The sequence below is a fragment of the Somniosus microcephalus genome, unplaced genomic scaffold, assembly GCF_052327205.1.
Source record: "Somniosus microcephalus isolate GS21.2 unplaced genomic scaffold, FLI_Smic_1.0 unresolved_chr4, whole genome shotgun sequence".
NCBI lineage: Eukaryota > Metazoa > Chordata > Chondrichthyes > Squaliformes > Somniosidae > Somniosus > Somniosus microcephalus.
The window spans coordinates 49,537,847-49,563,749 of NW_028225182.1; the positions used below are offsets into that span (position 1 = coordinate 49,537,847).

Here is a 25,903-nt window from a genome sequence, read left to right on the forward strand (position 1 = left end):
CATTTCAGATTTCCAGCAACTTTTTTGCAAATGAGACACATTTTGCATTTTGTGCGGTGGGGGGGTCGCAGTTCAATACATGAAGAAAGCCAATTGCGACTGATAGGGTGGCGGCCATCTTTGATTATCCTCTCCTTTATGGGGAGTGAGGAGGAAAATGAGGGCTTCCAGCCTGCCCACAAAGCGTGTGACGCCATGACGCACCATTTGGGCGGCGGCCATCTTTGTTTATCCTCTCCTTTATGATTGGGGAGGAAAAAAGAGGCCGTCCAAGCTTGCCCACAAAGCGTGTGACGCGATGACGCAAGGCACGCACGACGCATCCTCAACCACCCAGTTGGCGTGGGTCAGGTGCCCCCCTCAGGAAGGTGCCGGAACAGCAGGATGGAAACTTAGCAACGGCGCGGCCCGAGCGAAGGCTTCTGGTGGTCGTCGTCGTCGCGGCGACATTTTGTTTTTTTCCCCCCTTACCCACCCTCCTTCCACACAAAATCGAGCGGCGAGAAAGGAAAAAAAATGGAGGCAACCTGGAGACGCGGCGGTTTAATCCTCTGAGACGACTGACGGCTTTTTTTTTTGGTTGTTTTTTTTCCCCGTTCCTCCGGTGTTTTCGGTCGGGCCTTCCACCCTCTTTTGTTTCTCCGTCGAAAGGCTTTCGGCGGCCTAAATTTGAGGTGTTGTGTGTGTGTGGGGTGGGGGGGGTGTGGTGGCGGGGGGGCGGTGGCTACGCGAGCCCGAGGCTGTGCGGCCTGGTTCCCCGCTCGCCGCCTCTCTCCTCGGCCACGCCCCCTCTCCTCGGCCACGCCACGCCCCTCTTTGTCGGCCACGCCCCTTTCTCGATGGCGCAGGAGGAGCGGATGGAAGTGGACCAGTGCGCGTGCGCGGCGGTGCCGGCGGCCGGCGGGGGCGGGGCGCTCCTGCGCAGGTCCAACAGCGCCCCCATGATCAGCAACATCAGGTAATGAATGTGTCTTGTCTCTCTTGTCTCTCTTGTCTGTCTGGTCTGTCTGTCTAACATAAGAGCATCAGAAATGGGAGCAGGAGTCGGCCATTCGGTCCCTTGAGCCTGCTCCGCCATTCAATGAGATCATGGCTGATCATCCAAACTCAGTACCCTGTCCCTGCCTTTTCCCCATATCCCTTGATCCCTTTAGCCTTAAGAAATATATCTAACTTCTTCTTGAATACATTTAATGATGAATTGGCCTCTACTGCCTTCTGTGGTGGAGAATTCCACAGGTTCACCACTCTCTGGGTGAAGAAATTCCTCCTCATCTCTGTCCGAAATGGCTTTCCCCTTATCCTTAGACTGTGACCCCTGGTTCTGGACTCCCCCGCCCCCCCCCCCCCCGCCATCGGGAACATCCTTTCTGCATCTAGTCTGTCTAGTCTTGTTAGAATTTTATACGTTTCAATGAGATCCCCTCTCATTCTTCTAAACTCCAGCGAGTATAAGCCCAATCGACCCAACCTCTCCTCATAAGTCATTTCTACCATCCCAGGTATCATATCCCTTGATTCACTTAATATCCAAAAATCTATCGATCTCAGCCTTGAATATACTCAACGACTGAGCCTCCACTGCCCTCTGGGGCAGAGGATTCCAAAGATTCACCACCCTCTGAGTGAAGAAATTTCAAGAGCCGACCCCTTATTCTGAGACTGTGACCCCCGTGCCCTCAGGTTCTAGACGACCCCCCCCCCCCCGGTTCTAGACCCAGTTCCAAACCTTCTCTGCTCTAAGGAGAACAACCCCAGCTTCTCCAGTCTATCCATGTAACTAATCCCTCATCCCTAGAATCATTCTTGTAAATCTTTTCTGCACCCTCTCTAAGGCCTTCACATCCTTCCTGATGTGCGGTGCCCAGAATTGGACACAATACTCCAGTTGAGGCCAAATCAGTGTTTTATAAAGGTTCATCATAACTTCCTTGCTTTTGTAGAGTAGATAGAGAGAAGCTGTTCCCATTGAGGGAAGGGTCGAGAACCCAAGGACACAGATTTAAGGTGATTGGTAGAAGAACCAAAGGCGACATGAGGAAAATCTTTTTTACGCAGCGAGTGGTTCGGATTTGGCACGCGCTGCCTGATAGGGTGGTGGAGGCAGATTCAATAAAGGCTTTCTAAGGGGAAATGGATAGGTTCCTGAAGGAAACAAATTTGCAGGGTTACGGGGAAAGGACGGGAGTGGGACTCGCTGAAGTGATCTGGCACGGGCTCAATGGGCCGAATGGCCTCCTGTGCTGTAGCCATTCTATGATTCTATAAAAGTTGCATTTATATAGCGCCTTTCAGGATGTCCCAAAGCACTTTAGAGCCAATGAAGTACTTTTTAAAGTGTAGTCACTGTTGTAGGAAACACGGCAGCCAATTTGTGCACAGCAATGTGATGATGACCAGGTCACCTGTTTTTCAGTGATGTTGGTTGGGCGAATAATATTGGCCCCAGGACACCGGGGAGAACTTCCCTGCTCCTCTTTGAAGGAGTGGCCGTGGGATCTTTTATGTCCACCTGAGAGAGCAGACGGGGCCTCGGTTTAACGTCTCATCGGAAAGATGAAATGCAACTAGTGTCAGCTGTGGCTCAGTGTGGGTAGCGCAGTCTCTCTATCACCTTGTGAGTCAGAAGGTTGTGGGTTCAAGGCTCCACTCCAGAGATTTGAGCAGCAAAATCTAGGCTGACGCTCCCAGAGCAACCCTGAGGGAGCGCTGCACCGTCGGAGGTGCCATCTTTCAGATGAGACGTTAAACCCGAGGTCCCGTCTGCTCTCGGGTGGAAAAAGAAAGACTTAGTTATACAGCACAGAAAGAGGCCCTTCGGCCCATCGTGTCCGCGCCGGTCATCAAGCCCTGTCTATTCTAATCCCATTTTCCAGCACTTGGTCCGTAGCCTTGTATGCTATGGCGTTTCAAGTGCTCATCTAAATGCTTCTTGAATGTTGTGAGGGTTCCTGCCTCTACCACCCTTTCAGGCAGTGAGTTCCAGATTCCAACCACACTTTGGGTGAAAAAGTTCTTCCTCAAATCCCCTCTAAACCTCCTGCCCCTTACCTTGAATCTATGCCCCCTTGTTATTGACCCCTCTACTAAGGGGAAAAGTTCCTTTCTATCTACCCTATCTACGCCCCTCATAATTTTGTACACCTCAATCAGGTCCCCCCTCAGCCTTCTCTGCTCTAAGGAAAACAACCCCAGCCTGTCCAGTCTCTCTTCATAGCTGAAGCGCTCCAGCCCAGGTAACACCCTGGTGAATCTCCTCTGCACCCGCTCCAATGCAATCACATCCTTCCTATAGTGTGGCGACCAGAACTGCACACAGTATTCCAGCTGTGGCCTAACTAGCGTTTTGTACAGCTCCATCATAACCTCCCTGCTCTTGCCTTCATTAGCCGAGGCATAGAATGTAAGTATCCCATATGCCTTCTTAACCACCTTATCTACATGTCCTGCTGCCTTCAGGGATCTATGTACATGTGCACCAAGGTCCCTCTGATCCTCTGTCCTTCCTAGGGTCCTACCATTCATCGTGTATTCCCTTGCCTTGTTAGTCCTCCCAAAATGCATCACCTCACACTTTTCAGGGTTAAATTCCATTTGCCACTGTTCTGCCCATCTGACCATCCTGTCTATATTGTCCTGTAGCCTGAGGCTTCCCTCCTTGCTATTTACCACTCCACCAATTTTCGTGTCATCTGCGAACTTACTGATCATACCTCCTACATTCATATCTAAATCATTAATGTACACTACAAACAGCAAGGGACCAAGCACCGATCCCTGCGGTACACCACTGGACACAGGCTTCCAGTCACAAAAACAACCTTCGACCATCACCCTCTGCCTCCTGCCACTAAGCCAATTTTGGATCCAATGTGCCAAATTGCCCTGGATCCCATGGGCTCTTACCTTCTTGACCAGTCTCCCATGTGGGACTTTGTCAGAAGCCTTACTGAAGTCCATGTAGACGACATCAACTGCACTACCCTCAACCACACACCTAGTCACCCCCTCGAAAAATTCAATCAAATTGGTTAGACATGATCTCCCCCTGACAAAGCCATGCTGACTATCCTTGATTAATCCTTGCCTCTCCAGTGGAGACTAATTCTGTCCCTCAGAATTTGTTCCAATAATTTCCATACCACGGATTCATAGGCTCACTGGCCTGTAATTCCCTGGTTTATCCCTACTATCCTTCTTGAACAATGGTACTACGTTAGCTGCATTTCTATAGTGCCGTTCACGACCACCGGACGTCTCGAAGCGCTTTACAGCCAATTTTTGTACTTGAAGTACTTTTTGTAACGTAGTGACTGTGGTAATGTAGGATGTAAAAGACCCCACGGCCGCTATTTTGAAAAAGAGCAGGGGAGTTCTCCCTGGCGTCCTGGGGCCAATATTTATCCCTCAATCAACATGGCAAAAACAGATTATCTGGTCGTTATCACGTATAATTTTGGTGGCAAAAACAGGAAGGCAGACTATTATCTGGAAGGCAGATTATTATCTGAACGGCAATAGATTGGGAGAAGGGGAAGTGCAACGAGACCTGGGTGTCCTTGTGCACCAGACGCTGAAGGTAAGCATGCAGGTGCAGCAGGCGGTTAAGAAGGCAAATGGTATGTTGGCCTTTGTAGCAAGAGGGTTCGAGTACAGGAACAAGGATGTCTTGCTGCAGTTGTACAGGGCCTTGGTGAGACCACACCTTGAGTATTGTGTGCAGTTTTGGTCGCCTTATCTGAGGAAGGATGTTCTTGCCATGGAGGGAGTGCAGCGAAGATTCACCAGACTGATACCTGGGATGGCAGGAATGACGTCTGAGGAGAGATTGGGTCGATTGGGCTTATACTCGCTGGAGTTTAGAAGAATGAGAGGGGATCTCATTGAAACTTATAAAATTCTAACAGGACTAGACAGACTCGATGCAGGAAGGATGTTCCCGATGGTCGGGGAGTCCAGAACCGGGGTCACAGTCTAAGGATAAGGGGTAAGCCATTTAGGACAGAGATGAGGAGGAATTTCTTCACCCAGAGAGTGGTGAACCTGTGGAATTCTCTACCACAGAAGGCAGTGGAGGCCAATTCATTAAATATATTCAAGAAGGAGTTAGATATATTTCTTAAGGCTAAAGGGATCAAGGGATATGGGGAGAAGGCAGGGACAGGGTACTGAATTTGGATGATCAGCCATGATCTCATTGAATGGCGGAACAGGCTCGAGGGGCCGAATGGCCTACTCCTGCTCCTATCTTCTATGTTTGCTGTTTGTGGTAGCTTGCTGTGCGCGAATTGGCTGCCTCGCTTCCCACATTACAACAGTGGGCCACGCTTCAGAATTGACTAAAGTGTTTCGGGACGTGCGGTGGTCGTGGAGGACGCTGTAGGAATGCAAGTCTTTTTATCAGAGAGGTTGGTCTTGTCACTAGGATTTCAGTAATGTGCAGCAGCGGCTGTTTGAAACACTCTGCATTCTGTTTCCTGTGTAAAGTGATGTTTGAAGGTGCGACTTGTGTTTTTAGTGCTGTATCATTCTGTGATTCTTCTAAGTGCGCATATATGCAAAATAAGGTGTCATAGAAATGCAAGTATAATGTTACAAGGAGTTTAATTCTATTGTGCTGTCATGAAGTGTATTTGAAATTAGGGTTGTCATCATCTGCTAAGTCCAGAACCTTGAGGTGTGGATCATGGGCTCAGTTCTGATTTCTTTTTCATATATGCTTTGAAGGTGGCAGGACAAATTGAAAACGCTGTTTAAAAAAAGTATAGGGGATGGTTGACTTTATAAATAGAGGCTTAGACTGGTTAGGCCCCGGTTACAGTATTATGTCCAATTCCGGACACCACACTTTAGGAAGGATGTCCAGACCTTGGAGAGGGTGCGGAGGAGATTTACCAGAATGGTGACAAGGACAAGGGACTCGAGGTGTTTGGAGAGACGAGAGAAGCTGGGGTTGTTCTCCTTAGAGCAGAGAAGGTTAAGGGGAGATTGACCTGAATGGTCCCAGGGATGAGGGACTTCAGTTATGTGGAGAGACTGGAGAAGCTGGGATTGTTCTCCTTGGAGCAGAGAAGGTTAAGGGGAGATTGACCTGAATGGTCCCAGGGATGAGGGACTTCAGTTATGTGGAGAGACTGGAGAAGCTGGGATTGTTCTCCTTGGAGCAGAGAAGGTTAAGGGGAGATTTAATAGAGGCGTTCAAAATTATGAGGGGTTTTGATGGAGTAAATAAGGAGAAACTGTTTCCAGTGGCAGGAGGGTCGGTAACCAGAGGACGCAGATTGAAGATAATTGGCAAAGAACCAGAGGGGGAGATGAGGATGTTTTTACGCAGCGAGTTGTTGTGATCTGGAACGCGCTGCCTGAAAGGGCGGTGGAAGCAGATTCAATAGTAACTTTCAAAAGGGAATTGGATAAATACTTGAAAAGGAAAAAATTGCAGGGCTGTGGGGAAAGAGCAGGGGGGAGTGGGACTAATCGGAGAGCTCGTTCAAAGAGCCGGCACAGGCACGGTGGGCCAAAAGCCTGCCTCCTGTGCTGTATAATTCTATGATTTGTTCACAGGGTGTGAGTGAAGGCAACATTTATTGCCCATGTCTCGCTGGTCCAAGAATGCAGTGGAATCCCTGCCATCCTTGGTGGGGAGTTCTTCCAGAGTAACAACAGGAAACGCTGGAAAAACTCAGCAGGCCAGGCAACATCCGTGGAGAGAGAAACCGAGTCGACGTTTCGGGTCGAAACCCTTCGTCAGAACTGAGGAAAAAAGGCAGGAAATGAAAGAAAAGGCAGTTTGGGGGCTGGGAAATGGGGGAGGGGATGGAAGAAGAGACATTAAGAGATATTCAAGGCGAGACGAGATGGTAATAGGACAGGTAAAGAGACAAAGGATGGCTCTAGATGAAGTGTGAAATACGCTGGCAGAGTGAGAGACAGCTGCCATGTGGGAGAGAGAGGAAAAAGAGGAAAAGTCACAAACCAAAGGTGTGGATAAAAAATATAATAGGGGCCGAGGTTATGATCTGAAATTGTTGAACTCGATATTGAGTCCAGAAGGCTGTAAAGTGCCTAATCGGAAGATGAGGTGCTGTTCCTCGAGCTTACGCTGAGCTTCCGTGGAACAATGCAAGAGGCCGCGGACAGCGAGGTCCGAGTGGGAATGGGGCGGTGAATTGAAATGACAGGCGAACGGAAGCTCGGGGTCCCCCTTACGGACTGAACGGAGGTGTTCCGCAAAGCGGTCATCCACATGAGTTCTTCCAGAGGCCTGGCCAACATTTGTCACTCAATCAACAGCCCTAAAAACAGATGATCTGGTTATGTATCTGTTTGTGGGAGCGTGGCTGATCCATTTCCACAGTGGCTGCACTTCAACAGTCCTTCATTGACTGTGAAGCGCTTTCGCCTGCCCCGAGGTCCTGAAATGCACTATGTAAAGGCGAGTTTGTTCTTCTCTCATCCGTCCCAGTGGGGCCGGTGCATGACTTGGAGGGGGACTTGTAGATAGATGATGGTGTTCCCATGGTGCTGCCGCTCTTGGCCTTCTAGATGGTGGAGGTCACGGGGTTGGGAGGTGCTGTCGGAAGCAAACTTGGTGAGCACCTGGTGTGCGTCCTGTAAGATATCTTTGTTGATGAAAAATAATTGAAATCCTCTGGTTTGTATTTCAGAAGCTCTTGTGCAGCGCATTCCCAAACTGGAAGGGTGGAAGCACAGTTTAAAAGCCTCTTTTTTTTTTTAAATATTGTACGTGATGTGATTTTCATGACATTTCCTGGAAAAATGCACAGAAGGAGGCCATTTGGCCCATCATGTCCGCGTGCCAGTTGAAAAAGAGCTCTCCAGCCTAATCCCACTTTCAAGCTCTTGCTCCGTAGCCCTGCAGGTTACGGCACTTCAAGTGCACATCCAAGTACTTTTTAAATGCGATGAGGGTTTCTGCCTCTCCCACCCTTTCAGGCAGTGAGTTCCAGACCCCCACCACCCTCTGGGTGAAAAACGTTCTCCTCAACTCCCCTCTAATCCTTCTACCGATTACTTTAAATCTATGCCCCCTGGTTATTGACCTCTCTGCTGAGGGAATTAGGCCTTTCATGTCCACTCTGTCAAGGCCCTCATCATTTTATACACCTCAATTCAGTCTTCCCCTTAGCCTCCTCTGGTGCGGTATTAAACTACAGTTTAGTCCCTGGTTTGCCCTCCGAGATCTCTGGTCTCTTGTGCATCTCCCTTCGCTCCACCATTGGCGGCCGTGCCTTCAGCTGCCTGGGCACCGAGCTCTGGAATTCCCTCCCTAAACCTCTCCGTCTCTCTCTCTCCTCCTTAAAACCGACCCCGCTGACCAAGCCTGTCCTAATATCACCTTATGTGGCTCGGTGTCAATTTTTGTTTGATAATGCTGCTTGGGACGTTTTACAATGTTGAAGGCGCTGCACAAATGCAGGTTGTTGTTGGTCGGTGTTGAGTTAACTGCTCGTCGCCAGGGCAGCAGCTGAGCTGTGATTGGCTGCAGGTTATTCTGGCCTGGGGGGGGGAGTGGGCGGGGGAATAGCCAGCATTCACTAAGCTAATGGATCACTCTCCATTGGCCCGTGCTCAAGGCTATGCACGTGCAGTTGGTGTTTTTATCTTGTCTGACAATGGAGGCCCAGCCCCAGAATTAAGTCTCCAAATTAAACCACTGAGCTATCCTCACACGGAGAGTTTCTCTCCCTAAATTTATAGAGTGCACACATTCTAGGGACACATCCGACTTAGACACAGGCCAGCCGACATGAGCTTTCGGGGATCTGAGGTCTGTGCAACACCTCCGTGGCCATTTGACCAGGGAGAGCATCATAATCAAGCTGGCTCCTCTCCCTGCCCTAATGTCTGCACGTGCGGTTTCCATCCTGGGGGTGGTCCGGATCAGGAGTGGGAAGTATGTCCCGGTTTAAGTTTCCCCGGGGCACTGGGAACGAGTGCAGAGCCCCCCCAAATGTTGCCATTGGTCAGTTAGCTCAACGCCGATTGGGAATCGACCCTTGAACCTTCCACTTCCACACGTCTCTGTCTCACGCCGTCCCGACTAACACAAAGGGGTTGTGGGTGAATTGTTTTGGATGGTAAGGGTGCGAGCTCGGTGGTTTTAAAATACAGCGTCTCGAGGAAGTCCCCATCTTGGGCAATTCCTCGGCACTCTGCTCCTGACAGCATTCATAAATGAAAGGAGGCATTGGGAACGGAGCTAGGGGGGAATGGGACCAGTGGCAGGAACTGGGTGGACGAGAATTGAATGCCCCAACCTCGATAATTGTGGATCTGATTTAGGTGGCCAACCCAACAATGGTTAGAATCATTTTCACCTCTACAGAACACAAAATGATTTGTGTGTACTTTGGAAGGCAGACTTGGCCGATAGGGCTACATAGAGCCTTACCCTGTAGTATTCTTTAAAGCTTTTCATGCAGAGAAGGTGAAACTTGTATTACATTTGAGACGGGTCTGAGCATCTGAATGAAAATGGGCCGATAGTTGTATTATAGTGTCTCCTGGTCTAGTGTTGTAAAATAGTGATTTCCTCCCGTGTTCTCTATGCCCTGCTATCACCTCAAACTCTTCCATGCAGCAGTGTGTGATGTGTTGTGGTTTTGACAGTGGAAGAGTTGAGTGTGTGTGTCGGGGCTGTGATCTATCGGTGCCCTAGTTCTGTTATGTGGAACCGTACCTGTCAATATATCATGCAAGCCCCCGACCTGCACTTACCTTGTTGTTATGTGGAACCGTACCTGTCAATATATCATGCAAGCCCCCGACCTGCACTTACCTTGTTGTTATGTGGAACCGTACCTGTCAATATATCATGCAAGCCCCCGACCTGCACTTACCTTGTTGTTATGTGGAACCGTACCTGTCAATATATCATGCAAGCCCCCGACCTGCACTTACTTTGCGCGCCGGCAGTTGAGCTCTAGGGCCCCGTTGAATTCCGCTCCGGGACCTGGCCCAGCTGCCGGCGCGCTGTGCTTGCGTGTCCCAGGGGCGTAGTTAGTGCGATGCGTCCCCTGGGATCACGTGAGCCATGGGCAGCCAATCGGAGGAGGGAAAAGCCCATTCATAAGATTGACAGGAAGACCTGTCAAAACTTATAAATACTACGGGCCCCAAAATAGCAGTAAACCTTCAAATACATTTTTTTTTTAAATCACACTTTTTAAATAAACTCTAAATTACATTAAATAACTCTTTTAAACAATTTAAATTTTTGAAAAAAATAATATATTCTAACGGGGCTAAAAATAAACTTACCTTGCTTTAAAGTATTTAAAAATAATAAACCTGTGGGGGAAAAAAATGTTTTAATTTTAATTAATTGACCACTTACCTTGCAAAAAGCAGGCCTTACGCCTGCTTTTTAAATGTGTAAATCCTGCAGGCTTACCCTCCCGGGAAAACCTGTATATAAAAAAAAAAACCTAAGTTCAAAGCGCACGCGCAGCCTCCCCTGCGCGCGCGTTCGACCTCTGAACCTCTTCGTTCAGAGGATCGGAAGTGCCGGTTTCCCGCGCATGCGCAGTGCATGCAGAAAACCGGCACTTCCATTCGGCCTACAGGTGAGTACCCCGTGCGCACTCACTCGTGGAGAGCCGAATTTCTGGGCCAACATATAGAATCCTGGATGGTTGGGAGTGCTGTCACTGCCCCTCTGCAAGGTGCGATGGTGGGTCTGTGAAATTTTCATGCTGCATTCACTTGAACTGAAAACACCCAGGAGTGCGATGCTAGCTTTCGCCCACTCTAACTTGGATTGTGTCTGGAGGACGTGTAACACTAGAATTGCAGGGCGCTCTCACTGGTGATAGAATTAACTTGAGGTGATGTGCATTGCGACAATACTAAAGAATATTGGCTTCAGTACAGTTTTGTCTATCATATGTTGCCGATACATTGCTAGATTTTTGTTAGGCAGGGGTATTAAGGATTACCCAAGGCGGGTAAAAGAAAGACTTACATTTATACAGTGCCTTTCACGACCACTGGACCTCTCAAAGTGCTTTACAGCCAACTAAGTACTATTTGAAGAGTGGTCACTGTTGTAATGTGGGAAACGCGGCAGCCAGTTTGTGCACAGCAACGTGATAATGACCAGATCATCTGTTTTGTTATGTTGATTGAGGGATAAATATTGGCCAGGACACTGGGGAAAACTCCCCCGCTCTTCTTCGAAATAGCGCCACGGGATCTTTTACGTCCACCTGAGAGAGCAGACGGGGCCTCGGTTTAACGTCTCATCCGAAAGACGGCACCTCCGACAGTGCGGCGCTCCCTCAGCGCTGCACTGAAGTGTCAGCCTATCTTTATGTGCTCAAGTCCCTGGAGTGGGACTTGAACCCCCAACCTTAGATGCAGGTAGATGGTCACAGATCAGCCTTGATCTCATTGAATGGCTCGAGGGGCTGAATGGCCTCTTCCTGTTCCTATGTTCCTAATTTATTAAGTAAGCTTAGTGATCCGTTGGAGTGAGTAATGATAAAAGAACTTGCATTTATACAGAGTATTAAGTGCCGTTTACCGCTGACTGTCCGATGACATCAATCACTGGCTTACCAACCCTGAGATTCAAATATGGCCCTTGCGCTCCGTCTCTTTCTGTGTGAGTTTCCCGCCCCGGGCCTCACACCACCAGGAGTCGGCCGGACACCAGCTCCACGGCTGCGCTGCCAGTCAGCTTGGCCGCCCGTCCTTTCTGTGCGAGCCGAGAGCGTGAGCGATGGCAGGCTATTCAACCGCGTGGGGCAGCTGGCCCCGATCCACTCCTCAACTGACGGCCGCGCTTTCCATTGGCGGGGGGGAGGGAGGGAGAGGTCACTAAATAATCAGGTGTGGCAGCGCATCCTGGCGAATGAGCACAAAGCTGTGTGGGGGCGGGGGGGGCTGCAAGGGCAACTGGATTAGCCCCCTCACCACCGCATATTCCTCGGGTATTTAAAATCCAGGACATTTGATTTTCTTCTTGGGAACTGCCAGTCTGGATCCAAAAAAAAGAAAGACAGACTTGCATTTCTCTGCGCCTTTCACCACCTCCGGATGTCCCAAAGTGCTTTACAGCCAATGAAGTACTTTTTTGAAGTGTAGTCACTGTTGTAATGTAGGAAAATGTAGTCAGGAGTGAGCGTGCCGGGAGACGGGAGATTGTCCCCCTTGTGACTTAACGTTCAGCTCACATTACAATCGCTTCGTGGTCGCGGAAGCTTTCGTGCCCACTTAGAAGTGAGTTTGGAGTCATTCTACCTCGACTGTGTTTAATTTAAAAACATGCGGACTCCAAGGGTTAAATTACGAGAAGAGATTACACAAACTAGGGTTGTATTCCCTGGAATTTAGAAGGCTAAGGGGTGATTTGATTGAAGTTTTCAGGATATTAAGGGGAGCAGATAGGGTAGAGAGAGAGAATCTATTTCCGCTGGTTGGGGAGTCTCGGACTAGGGGGGCAGAGTCTAAAAATTAGAGCCAGACCTTTCAGGGGTGAAGTTAGGAAACACTTCTACACACAAAGGGTGGTAGAAGTTTGGAACTCTCTTCCGCAAACGGCAATTGATGCTGGGTCGATTATTAATTTTAAATCGGAGATTGATAGATTTCTGTTAACCAAAGGTATTAAGGGACATGGGGCAAAGGCGGGTAGATGGAGTTAGGTCACAGATTTGCCATGATCTCATTGAATGGTGGAACAGGCTCGAGGGGCTGAATGGCCGCCTCCTGTTCCGATTTGCACTGTCGGAGAAAAGGGGATTTGATGTTGGGGTGGGGGGAGTTGCAATTATGAAAATAGCCCCAATTTTTCAATTCTTTCTTGGTAATTGTATTTCCTCATATTGGGCAGGAGCTGAAAATCTGTGCTGTACCCTCTCTATTACACCAGTTGAGTTCATGTAATGCGCAGTTTAAATCTGCACACAGCATTCCAACAATGCTGTAAGGGTTATTAATTCTCTCTGATATGATATAAAGACTCTGACTTCATTTTAAGGACTTCAAGATGTGACAGATTAGCACTGTGGACTGGAAGACTTTGCATTATCAGGTACCCAGCGTCTGCATCGAGTACTCCCAGGACTGTTGGACCCAAAGTGCCTCACTCCCAACCTCCGAAGGGCACCACCCCCTAATGCACCAGCGTGGCATTTTTCTGTATTCCGCACCAACCATCTTGTGGCTTCTCGGAGTGAATGTGCCAGTTGGTGTTAAACCCCGTTCCCTGGCCACTGACTCCATCCCTCTCCCTAACATCTGTCTGAGGTTGAACCACACTGTTCGCAACCTTGGTGTCATATTTGACCCTGAAATGAGCTTCCGACCACACATCTGCGGCATAACTAAGACCGCCTACTTCCACCTCCGTAACATCGCCCGTCTCCGCCCCGTCTCAGCTCATCCGCTGCTGAAACCCTCATCCATGCCTTAGTTACCTCCTAGACTTGACTATTCCAACGCACTCCTGGCTGGCCTCACACATTCCACCTTGCTGGGTTAAGTGTTCATATTAAATTGGAGATTGCCCGGCTGCCCCGTGTCCTAACTCGCACCAAGTCCCGTTCACCCATCACCCCCTGTGCTCGCTGACCCACATTGGCTCCTGGTTAAGCAGCGCCTCGATTTCAAAATTCTCATCCTTGTTTTCAAATCCCTCCATGGCCTCGCCCCTCCCTATCTCTGTAATCTCCTCCAGCCCCACAACCCCCCCGAGATATCTGCGCTCCTCTAATTCTGCCCTCTTGAGCATCCCTGATTATAATCGCTCCACCATCGGCGGCCGTGCCTTCAGCTACCTGGGCCCTAAGCTCTGGAATTCCCTCCCTAAACCTCTCCGCCTCGCTACCTCTCTCTCCTCCTTTAAGACGCTCCTTAAAACCTACATCTTTGACCAAGTTTTTGGTCACCTGCCCTAATTTATCCTCGGGTGGCTCGGTGTCAAATTTTTTGTCTTGCAATACTCCTGTGCAGCGCCTTGGGACGTTTTACTACGTTAAAGGCACTATATAAATACAGGCTGTTGTTGTAAATTAGGGATACTTGTTGTACGAGCTGTTTTCGACAGAACAGAGGAGGTTACGGGGTCATTTGATAGAGGTGTTTAAATTTATGAAGGGACGGTGAAGGGTAGACAAACAGATTCTGAGGGGGGATTGACAGGGTAGATGCAGGGAGGATGCCTCCCCCTGGATGGAGAGTCTCGAGCCAGGGGGTCACAGTCTCAGGATAAGGGGTCGGCCATTTAAGACCGAGATGAGGAGAAATTTCTTCACTCAGAGGGTGGTGAATCTTTGGAATTCTCTACCCCAGAGGGCTGTGGAGGCTCAGTCGTTGAGTATATTCAAGGCTGAGATCGATAGATTTTTGGACTCTAGGGGAATCGAGAGATATGGGGATCGGGCGGGAAAGTGGAGTTGAGGTCGATGATCAGCCATGATCTTATTGAATGGTGGAGCAGGCTCGAGGGACCGAATGGCCGACCCCTAGTTCTAATGTTCTCAGACTGTTTAGGCCCATAGCGATATAATATTAAACGTAAGAGATTTAGGATAGAGAGCGGGAGAAAGGTTTTTTTACAGGGATGGTTGTGAGGCTGTGGAATGTGTTACCGGGGTTAGTGATTGAAGCAGAGACCATGTCGAGGTTGAAGAATGGATGAGATCGGTGGTTGGGAGATGAAGGAACAGGGTGGGTGTTGTGTATGTAATATGTGTGCTACTTTGAACCTATGGACAGGACTGCACTACTTGTAGGGCGTAGTGATACGCAGTACCACTCCTGGCCATAGGGGTATAAATAGTACTGTGGGTACTGATCTCCCCTCAGTTCCCGCCTGTGGGCATGAAGTAAAGACCTACGTATAGTCCCTACCTCCAACCAGTAAAGACCTGTTTGAGTTATACGTTTAAGTCTTTGTGTTAATTGTTCAATACAATACACATACTTAACACTGGCGACGAGTCAGGTTCTTACCCTGCGGCAGTTGAAGAGAGGTTTCAAACATCACCACCCCACTAGAAGCGACAGGCTTTAGGACTCTGAAGCCTCCATCAGCGACTGAGCACTGGAGTGCAGCAGCCATCCTGACAGCTTCCAGCGACTGACAGAAGTCTTTCTGCAGTTTCCTTGTTCAACCTAGGTAGTGGGGTAAGCCGTGCAGCGTTGGCTGCAAAGACAGGGCTGGGGAAGTTGGAGAAGATAAGGGCGATCGCAATCCCTGATAAGAGCCGCGGTGAAACGCGCGAGCGGGTAAGCCAGAGCCCGGGAGGGAGCGAGCAAGAGCCGCGCGAGCGGGTGAGCCAGAGGCCGGGAGCCGCTTCAAGTGCGAGGCGCAGCGCGGGCCAGCGATCGGGACCAAAGATAAGGGCCGCACTCGGACTGAAAGGCGCGGCGGCTGCAGAAGCTCAAGGTGCGAGAGCCGCGGTGCACAGCGCGGGCTATCGATCGCGGCGAAGATAAGGGCCGCACTCGGGAACTGAGGGGAGATCAGTACCCACAGTACTATTTATACCCCTATGGCCAGGAGTGGTACTGCGTATCACTACGCCCTACAAGTAGTGCAGTCCTGTCCATAGGTTCAAAGTAGCACACATATTACATACACAACAGTGGGCACATGAGGTTAGGACTGCTGTTTGTGTGGAGGATTAACACCAGCACAGATTGGTTGGGCCTAGAGCTCTGTTTCCTTCCATTAGGAAATGGATTGAGCCTGCCCAAACTCTCCAGATTGGACCCTAAGGGGAACCATTGTCCCATCCGTCTAGTTAATCTCCTCCAACCCTTCCGAGATCTCTGCGTTCCTCCGATTCGGGCTTCTTGTCCATCCCCCCCTCTTCGTTCGTTCCGCCATTGGCGGCCGTGCCTTCCGCTGTTGAGACCCTAACCCCTGGAATTCCCTGCCTAAATCTCTCCGTCTCTCCGCCTTGAAACAACAACAACTTGTATTTATACAGCGCCTTTAACATAGCAAAACGTCCCAAGGCGCCGCACAGGAGTATTTTAAGATGAAAATATTTGACCTACCTCTTTAGCTAAGCTTTTGATCACCTGTCCTAATATCTCCTCCTGTGGCTCGGTGTCAAATTTAGTTTGATTTACGCTCCTGTGAGGCGCCCTGGGGGGCGTTTTACTACGTTCTGAATGAATGCGAGTTGTTGCCGTTGAGTGGGTTTGAACCCAGGGCCCCACGGGTGAATGTCCGTGTCTAACCCAGCGCTGATGCTGGTCGAACTGACCTCCACTTGAGCTCTGTGAAAATACAAGTTGCAGTTGTCTCGACGGCCACGTGAAGTTCAGCCAGGCGGGCAGAGCTGCTGGCGAGTCGCCAGCGGGCTGTGGCGTGAGGGAAACCTGGGGAGAATAAATGCCCGTCCGTCAGACGGAATCGCGGTCGTTTCTGGACTCGCTGTCGCCAGTTTTTCCGCACCTCCCCAGCTCTCTTTCCCCCTTCCCCCCGCCCCCCCCCCCCCCCCCCCAAACACAGGGAGCGACTTGGCTGTTGCTAGGTCCGCGATTGTCGGTGAGCAGTCCGATTGGAAATCGGGCCGATTGCCACCAGCTCCCAGTCTTGGATTCTGATCGGGAGGCATCCGCGTTTGGAACATTTAGTCCTGGCTGTGCATGCGGCAGCTGTTCAGTTCAGTCCCCTCCGTACAGGAGACGCGGAGCAGAGGCCCTGTTGGCTTTTTTTTTCTCTCTTTTTTGGAAGGGGCTGTCTCTTTCCAGGGTGCAGTTCTCCGGTAAACCAGCAGCTCTCTGGCCATTCCTCATGGGTGAGCCTCGACGGTGAGTGTCAACGGGCTATTGGACCGCAGGCAGCAGCGCGGCCAGCCCAAGTCCTGTCCTGGCCCGTTACTTCCGGCGGGATCACGGGATGGCGATCCGGAGCAGGAATCCTGCCGTAACTTTTTCCGCCGCCTTAGCCCGGGAGCGCTGCGGCCAAGTGCAGTGGCCGCTCTCGAGGCTGAGGCTGGCCTGGACCTTGCGTGGCGTTGCATTTCTGAACCCGAGTTGCCGAGCGTGTTCTCCTGCCAGTAGTCCGTGCCAGGAACATTCCTTGACTGAACAGCCCTGCTTCGTGAGTTACATATGGCAGATGGTATGCCTTACTGAGGATCAGAGGGTTTTTTTCTTGTTCATTCACGGGACGTGGGCGTCGCTGGCACGATTGCCCCGTCCCGAATTGCCTGGAGATTACTAGTCCAGCAACATGACCACTGTGCTACCGTACCCGCGACCTTGCACGGTCCCGGATCGCACCTTGCCTGTGTGACCTTGTGCGGGTCCTATTTGTGGGACTACAAAATAGGTCAAGTATTGACGGACTGAGAGGGGCGATGCACTCTGATTGCAACTTGAAATTGATGAGCGACTTTGCCAGCGGCGACACAACATTTAGGAATTTTCTCAAAACATGAATCCACCAGTTTATATGAAAGAGAGTAAAAATCTGGCGCACTGGGCTTGCAGCGAACAGTCCAATCCCTCCATGCACGCGGTATACGTGCCTGAGCTTTGCATAGAGTGTTAGCGTGTGTTCACAATATTAAGAGCCATCAGGCAGCACCCACAAGGTGTCGATTAAAGTGGAGTAAACTGGGAAAGGTTACTGTGCATCGTATTCGCACTTGTTTATTCTGCCTGTCTTTCTCTCCCGTACGTGCGATGCGTGTAAATATTTGTGAGAAAAATAAGACTTGTATTGGTCCAAGACAAGCAAGCTGTCTTTTTGGCTGGCGCGCGCTGACCACTCTGAAAACAGTGAGGCCCTGCCTCGAGTCCTCGGTGAAAGCGCTGGCTAACCTCCATCTCGATTTATTTCTTGCAGCGACTCGTCGCCGGTGTTTCAGCCGACCTCTCTGCGCTGTCGGAGGAGCAGTGCCTCAGTGAACCTCAGCTGCCCGAGCTCGGTGAGTAACGCGACGCGGCACTTCGTCCCCGCCCCTTAACGCAGGCCTCCAATCCACCACCATTTTGGCGGCCAGGCGGACTTAAATATTTTGGTTGGCATCGGGGCTGGAAATTTCCTTTTCACACAAACCAATTTTAAAAAAAAATGTTGCTGCTCAAAACAGTAACCGGGGAATTTTCAGTTTAACTTTCCCTGAGAAATGTTGCTTTTGGTTTTCGGGGTAACCGAATGAATTATGTTGTGCTCAAGGTTCATTTTGCAGCAGCAGCCTGCATTTATACTGCCCCGTTAACGTGGGAAAACGTCCCAAGGCGCTTCACAGGAGCGGAATCGGACAAAAAATCCGCACCGAGCCACACCAGGAGATGTTGGGACAGGTGACCAAAAGCTGGGTCCAATTAAGTTTCGAGCAGGGTCTTCGAGACGAGGTTTAGTGGAATTCCAAAGCGCAGGCCCCAGACAGCTGAAGGCACGGCCACCAATGGTGGGGGGGGGGGGGGGGGGCGAAGCGAGTGGGGAATGCACGAGAGGCCAGTGTTGGAGGAGCGCAGAGTTCCAGGAGAGTTGGTAGGCCTGCAGGAGGCGACAGACGTAGGGAGGGGTGTGGAGAGTTTTTGAACACGGGGATGAGAATTTGGAAGCCTTGCGAGCCACAGGGCCGCACCACCTGCTGAGCCAAGCTGATGTAATACTCCCAAACTGTCCCGTTCTGCAAACTGAGCTGATTACTTGCTGGAGCTTTGCCACGCTTTTTATTGTCTTCAGATATTCTAGGACTTTGCTTAAGCTCCCACGCGTACCTTTCTGACTTGTGCAACACTAACTGCATCGTTTTTGTTTGAGGTCATTTTTAAGGTAATTGGCAAAGGAACCAGAGGGGGGGAGATGAGAATTTTTTTTTAACGCAGCGATTTGTTCTGATCTGGAAGGCGCCGCAGATTCAATAGTAACTTTCAAAAGGGGAATTGGAGAAATACTTGAAGGGGGGAAAGAGCAGGGGAGTGTGGGACTAATTGGAGAGCTCGTTCAAAGAGCCGGCACAGGCACGATGGGCCCAATGGCCTCCTGCTGTGCAGTATAATTCTATGATTTGTTCACAGGGTGTGAGTGAAGGCAACATTTATTGCCCATGTCTCGCTGGTCTAAGAATGCAGTGGAATCGATGCCATCCTTGGCGCCCCCTCAATGGTATTCGAGAGAGAATGTGTCAGCCATGGCCGAGTGGGTAGCACTCTCGCCTCTTGTAGTCGGTAACTGGTAGATTCAAGCTCCACTCCAGAGACTTGAGCACATAATCTCCCAGCGCAGTACTGAGGGAGTGCTGCACTGTCTGCGCTGCCGTCTTTCAAACGGGACGTTAAACCGAGGTCCCGTCTGCCCTCGGGTAAAAGATCCCACGGCACTATTCGAAGAAGAGCAGGGGAGTTCCTCCAGGGGCCAGGCCAACATTTATCACTCAAATCAACAGCACTAAAAACAGATTATCTGGTTATGTATCTGTTTGTGGGAGCGTGGCTGATCCACGAGATCTGGAATGTGCTGCCTGAAAGGGCGGTGGAAGCAGATTCAGAAGTAATTTCAAAAGGAGAAATACTTGGTGCAGCAGGCGGTTAAGAAGGCAAATGGTATGTTGGCCTTTGTAGCGAGAGGATTCGAGTACAAGAACAAGGATGTCTTGCTGCAGTTGTACAGGGCCTTGGTGAGACCACACCTTGAGTATTGTGTGCAGTTTTGGTCACCTTACCTGAGGAAGGACGTTCTTGCCATGGAGGGAGTGCAGCGAAGATTCACCAGGCTGATACCTGGGATGGCAGGAATGACGTATGAGGAGAGATTGGGTCGATTGGGCTTATACTCGCTGGAGTTTAGAAGAATGAGAGGGGATCTCATCGAAACCTATAAAATTCTGTCAGGTCTGGACAGACTAGATGCAGGAAGGATGTTTCTGATGGCCAGGGTGTCCAGAACCAGGGGTCATAGTCTAAGGATAAGGGGTAAGCCATTTAGGACTGAAATGAGGAGGAATTTCTTCACCCAGCGAGTGGTGAACCTGTGGAATTCTCTGCCACAGAGGGCGGTGGAGGCCAGTTCATTAAATATATTCAAGAAAGAGTTGGATATATTTCTTAAGGCTAAAGGGATCAAGGGATATGGGGAGAAGGCAGGGACAGGGTACTGAATTTGGATGATCAGCCATGATCTCATTGAATGGCGGAGCAGGCTCGAAGGGCCGAATGGCCTACTCCTGCTCCTATCTTCTATGTTTCTATGTTTGCAGGGCTGTGGGGAAAGAGCAGGAGTGGGACTAATTGGAGAGTTCTTTCAAAGAGGCACGATGGGCCGAATGGCCGCCTCCTGTGCTGTGTCGTTCTATGATTCTATCTGACCAGTGTTTTTTTTCTCCACTTCTTTTCTGAAGGCACTGACTCTTGCTGGGGTCCGTTTCTGTGGGCTCACGCCCACCCCAAACATGTCTTCCGTGGAGGGTGGGGGTGTGGGGTGGCGCTGAAGAATGGGAGCGCTGTGAATTTTTCTATTGCTTAGGTCAGTGTGAGCTCAATTGCTGCATCCCGAACACTACCCCAGCTGAGATTTGGCGAGCCTAGCGCAACCTAGGGATGGAAGCTGGGATCATCCTGGTCTGAATGCCTCAGTACCGCATGGGGCAGTATGCATTCCCAATTGCTCCATTTGTGGAGCAGACACTTGTCCTGTTTCAGATAATGGTGTCAGCCGTGGCTTGGTGGGTAGCACACTCTCTCGCCTCTGAGTCCGAAGGTTGTGGGTTCGAGTCGCACTCCAGAGACTTGAGCACAGAAATCTAGGCTGACGCTCCAGTGCAGTACTGAGAAAGCGCCGCACTGAGGGAGCGCCGCACTGTCAGAGGGGCGGTACTGAGGGAGCGCTGCACTGTCGGAGGGGCAGTACTGAGGGAGCGCTGCACTGTCGGAGGGGCAGTACTGAGGGAGGGCCGCACTGTCGGAGGTGCCGACGTTAAACCGAGGCCCCGTCTGCTCTCTCAGGTGGATGTAAAGATCCCGCGACTACTATTTTGAAGAGCAGGGGGATTTCTCCCCGGTGTCCTGGGGCCAATGTATATCCCTCAACCGACATCACCAAAACAGATTGTCTGGTCATGATCACATTGCTGTTTGTGGGAGCTTGCTGTGTGCAAATTGGCTGCCGCGTTTTCTACATTACAACAGTGACTCCAGTTCCAAAAGTACTTCATTGGCTGTAAAGCTCTTTGGGACGTCCCGAGGTGGTGAAAGGTGCTGGAGAAATGCGAGTCTTTCTTTCGTTGTTCTTTAGCGTGTCCGAGAGCCAAATCCCGTCTGTGGTCGGCCCCCACATCAGCGTTTACGAAGTGGCCGGTACTGAGAGAGGTGCAAAGGTTGTTGGAGGCCGATTCTCTGGGATTCCTCTTTGTTTTTTCCTCCAACCCCCCCCAACCCCTTTCAGCAAATGCCAGGCTCTACATCCTTCTCATTGGGCACACCATTGGCACACCTGCATGTAGGAGGCACTGGCCGCCCGTGTGCAAAACGTTCAAACGCTGGTAGACCTCCTGTGCTGGTGTTGAAGGATTGTGTTCTGTAAGGGCAGGAGCATTACAACTTGGAAAGCACCATGTACTATTATTATTGCAACACCTCCACTTTAAAATTCTCATCCTTGCTTTCTAATCCCTCCATGGCCGCGCACTCTCCCTATCTCCGTAACCTCCTCCCGCCTCACAACCCTACGAGATCTCTGCGCTCCTCCAATTCTGGCCTCTTGCGCATCCCCCGATTTCCATCGCTCCGCCATTGGCAGCCGTGCCTTCAGCTGCCTGGCATCCGCCCAGGTGCATTTTCCACCAGGAGTCACCGGAAGCAGCAGAAATATTGACTAATTTCCTCTCCCTCTCTTCTCTTCGCCCTAACCCAATGGCTGATTGATTAAAGCCATCACCCAGTCGGTGTGGGTCAGCCCTCTCTATCATCAAGGCTCCTTGGGTTGTTTTCCCCACCCTTCCAAGTTAGTTGGTTTCATCCGGGGGGGGCAATTGTTGGAGAACTACAATTGCTGGAGAGAGCAAATATCAGCCAGAGTTCCCATGCCCTAATGCCTATCAGCATGTGTGAGGAATTAGGTAAGGTACCAAAGAGCCTCTTGGTGCCCATGGAACTGTGCCGTGGGACATTTTACTCCATTTAAAGGCGCTATATAAATGCAAGTTGTTGTTGCCTCTGTAACCTCCTCCAGCCCTACTCTGCGCTCCTCCAATTCGGGCCTCTTGCGTATCCCCTGATTATAATCGCTCCACCATTGGTGGCCGTGCCTTCAGCTGCCCGGGCCCTAAGCTCTGGACTTCCCTCCCTAAACCTCTCCGCCTCTCTCTCCTCCTTTAAGACTCTCCTTAAAACCGACCTCTTTGACCAAGCTTTAGGTCACCTGCCCTAATATCATCTCGTGCAGCTCGGTGCCAAATTTAGTTTGAGAATCGCCCCTTGGGACGTTTTACTACGTTAAAAGTGCAGTGTAACTGTAGGTTGTTGTTGCTCAGCTGGACCCTCGCCTGACCTTTTAGGGTCCCGGCTTTCAAATATTGTATTGTACAGAGAAGCATTAAGCACTGCCTCGTCAGCAAGAAAGGGTTAAATCCAGGGAACTGGCTGATGCAAATTACCCCCCCCATAAAAAAAAACCCCAACTTTTGATAGTGTCCCACGGGCACATTTTTGAAGAAACATTGGCGCTGAGAGCAGCCATAGTAGCTGGCACCTCTGGACTTAAGTTTCGGGACTATAGGGGGCAGAGCTCGACAAACCCCAGGCCTTTAGCTGAGTCGCAATAGGAAAGCGATTTACACTTGGGTGTCATTGGAAAGCAACATTTCCACTGGCTTTGGGTTTTTTAATGCCGAGTTACAGTGCTCGGGCTACAGTAAGTGTGGGAATTCGTGGGATGTTGGCGAACCGCCGCATTACTGGCCCCGTCACCGGTTGGAGTTGTTCCAGCTCGCCCACGCTTTCAGCGGGCGTGGAAGTGTAAGGGCAGCCTTCCGCGTCGGTCGTGGGACGAGGTTCTCCGATCTGACGGGCACGTGCTAATCATGCGACCGACGATCCCACTTGGCTAGTGCCTGAATCAGAAAGGAGACGGCGTGGGGGCGGGGGGGGGCTTTACAGTCAGACCTTCCAACAGGCGAGACATTGTTTAGTCGGGATTCCGGGCACGGGTTCGAGGTAAAACGGGGAATTCATCCCAGCATCGCCCCGGCCAACTCCAACATCGATTGGCAGTTTGGGGGACATGGGAGATTGGGAACTCTGAGGCACGTGTCTGCCCTGCGCAGGAAGGGAAATGACCTGATGTGTTTATGACCAGTTTATTTGTGCTGGGATTTGCTGTTCAAAATCCCACTTCATTGTTGCTAGGCAGAACAGTGACTCCACAGTTTGGCTGGTTATGCAAGCTATAAATATTCAGGTCAACTTCCAATTAGTAACACAATGAGCGAGTTGAATGACGAGCTTTGTATTTTTTTTGTTCCTCCCCTCCCCCGCCTCTCTCCAGTCTTTCCCGTTATCACCATTCCGAACCTTCAGCAGCCGGATTGACCAGATTAGGCAGGTAAGGCTTGCCTCGTGGTGTACGGCGCAGTTAAACTCACTCGAATATGTTGTGCCGGTGTTCCCCTGTTGAGGTCTAGTGCCCAGATGTCCCGCGCTAATTGTCCCTCTGGGTCAACTGCTTAACCATATGGGAGTGGTATTGTCACCAGATATATTACATCGAATATACCGCACAGAAACAGGCCATTCGGCCCAACTGGCCCATGCCGGTGTTTATGCTGCACACCAGCCGCCTCTTCATCTCATCCAATCAGCATGCCCTTCTACTCCTTTCTCCCTCGTGTGTTTATCTAGCTTCCCCTTAAATGCATCTCTGCTCGTCGCCTCAACTACTCCCCTGTGGGAGCGAGTTCCACATTCTCGCCACTCTCTGGGGAAAGAAGTTTCTTCTGAATTCCCGATTGGATTTATTAGTGACTAAGAAAGGATATACTTGCCATAGAGGGAGTGCAGCGAAGGTTCACCAGACTGATTCCTGGGATGGCAGGACTGTCGTATGAGGAGAGATTGGGTCGACTAGGCCTGTATTCACTAGAGTTTAGAATAATGAGAGGGGATCTCATTGAAACGTATAAAATTCTGACAGGGCTAGACAGACTGGATGCAGGGAGGATGTTTCCCCTGGCTGGGGGGGCTCTAGAACCAGGGGTCACAGTCTCAGGATACGGGGTAGGACATTTAGGCCTGAGATGAGGAGAAATGTCTTCACTCAGAGGGTGGTGAACCTGTGGAATTTTCTACCACAGAAGGCTGTGGAGGCCAAGTCACTGAATATATTTAAGAAGGTGATAGATCGATTTCTAGACACAAAAGGCGTCGAGGGGTATGGGGGAGAGACCGGGAATATGGTATTGAGATAGAGGATCAGCCATGATCATATTGAAGGGCCGAATGGCCTACTCCTGCTCCTATTTATCTATGTTTCTCTATCTTATATTCTGTCCAACAAAAGCACTGTCAAACTGGAACAGACTGTTTCTTCCCTCTTGCTATTCCCTGTGATGTGATTGGTGGTGGCAAACACTTAATTACATAGAATTATAGCACAGAAACAGGCCATTCGGCTCAACTGGTCCATGCCGGCATTTCTGCTCCCACCCCACTTCACCTCACCCCATCAGCATAACCTTCTATTCCTTTCTTCCTCATGTACTTATCTACCATCCCCTTAAATGCATCAGCGCCTTTGCTGTGGGCTAACTGACCTCTGCACACATCCCCATTGCGTCGCACAAGAATTGATCTCTATTCCCTCTCGTACACGCCTTAACCCTTGGTCAGTAAAAGATCTCCCTCAGAGCGAGATGCGGGACAGCCACGCTGTCGCCCTGGGGTTGATGCACACCCGGAGGCGAACCCCCAGTGCTGCACCCCGCGACACTGCCTCACCCCAAAAAAAGGGACAATTTCTAATGTACTTACAAAGGGGCAGCGTATTTGGTGTGTTGGTACCCTGCAGGGGAACGTACGGTTAAGCTTGTGAGCTTTAATGTTGTGTGATATGCTTGTCGCGCGATTCTGTTAATTCATCGCCTCAAATTGCTCCCGCCGCTCTCCGACCTGTGCGCAACAGTACTTCCAGAGGCAACACGAGTTTGTGAGGACGGCGGGTATTTTGTTCCTATGCAAAACAAAGGCTGGCAAATGACCGAAGGCATGGTTTGCTGTCCCTGCCTGGATAGGAAGAGATTTTTTTTTAAATGTGTTCATGGGATGTGGGCATCCCCTGCAAGGCCAGTATTTATTGTCCATCCCTATTTTCCTTCGAGAAGGTGAGCTGCCGCCTTGAACACAATTGAGTGGCTTGCTGGGCCATTTCAGAGGAGCAGTCAAGAGTCAACCACATTGCTGTGGGTCTGGAGTCACATATAGGCCAGACCGGGAAAGGACAGTAGATTTCCTCCCCAAAAGGACATTCGTGAACCAGATGGGTTTTTGACAATCCAGTAGTTTCATGGTCACCATTACTAGCTTTATAATTCCAGATTTATTTAATGAATTGAATTTAAATTTCCCAGCTGCCGTGGTGGGATTTGAACTCGCGTCTCCGGATCATTAGTCCAGGCCTCTGGATCACCAGTCTGGTAACATCAATGCTTCCACTCCCCGGTGATGATCCTGTAAATAAACTGTGACAGGATTTCATTCTTTTGGCAAGGAGCTCGGGTGTGACTATGTTCCCAGCACCCTCTGCTCTTTCAACTCTGGCCTCTTGTGCATCCCGTCTCCCTCTGTTTGGCCATCTGCGGTAGAGTCTTCAGCCGTCTCGACCCTACATTCTCCAGCTCTGTCCATAAACCACTCTACCTTGCTGCTCCCTTTCCCCACTCTCAGAAACCTCCATGCCTTTGGTCACCTC

General features: G+C 50.4%; 1 protein-coding gene across 4 annotated transcripts in view; it reads left to right on the plus strand.

The window, feature by feature from the left end:
* Positions 1-236: 236 nt before the first annotated feature.
* Positions 237-25,903, plus strand: part of LOC147091061 (P2R1A-PPP2R2A-interacting phosphatase regulator 1-like) — a 47,616-nt gene continuing 21,949 nt past the window's right edge. The window contains exons 1-3 of one of the 4 annotated variants that reach the window (XM_085977520.1): positions 237-958; positions 17,840-17,921; positions 23,486-23,542. In XM_085977520.1, the coding sequence (XP_085833646.1) occupies positions 840-958; positions 17,840-17,921; positions 23,486-23,542 (258 nt within the window). In that variant the 5' untranslated portion in view covers positions 237-839. Of the gene's footprint in view, positions 959-16,638; positions 16,798-17,839; positions 17,922-23,485; positions 23,543-25,903 lie in introns of those variants that run through there. The other 3 variants (XM_085977519.1, XM_085977522.1, XM_085977521.1) reach the window with 3 other exon arrangements.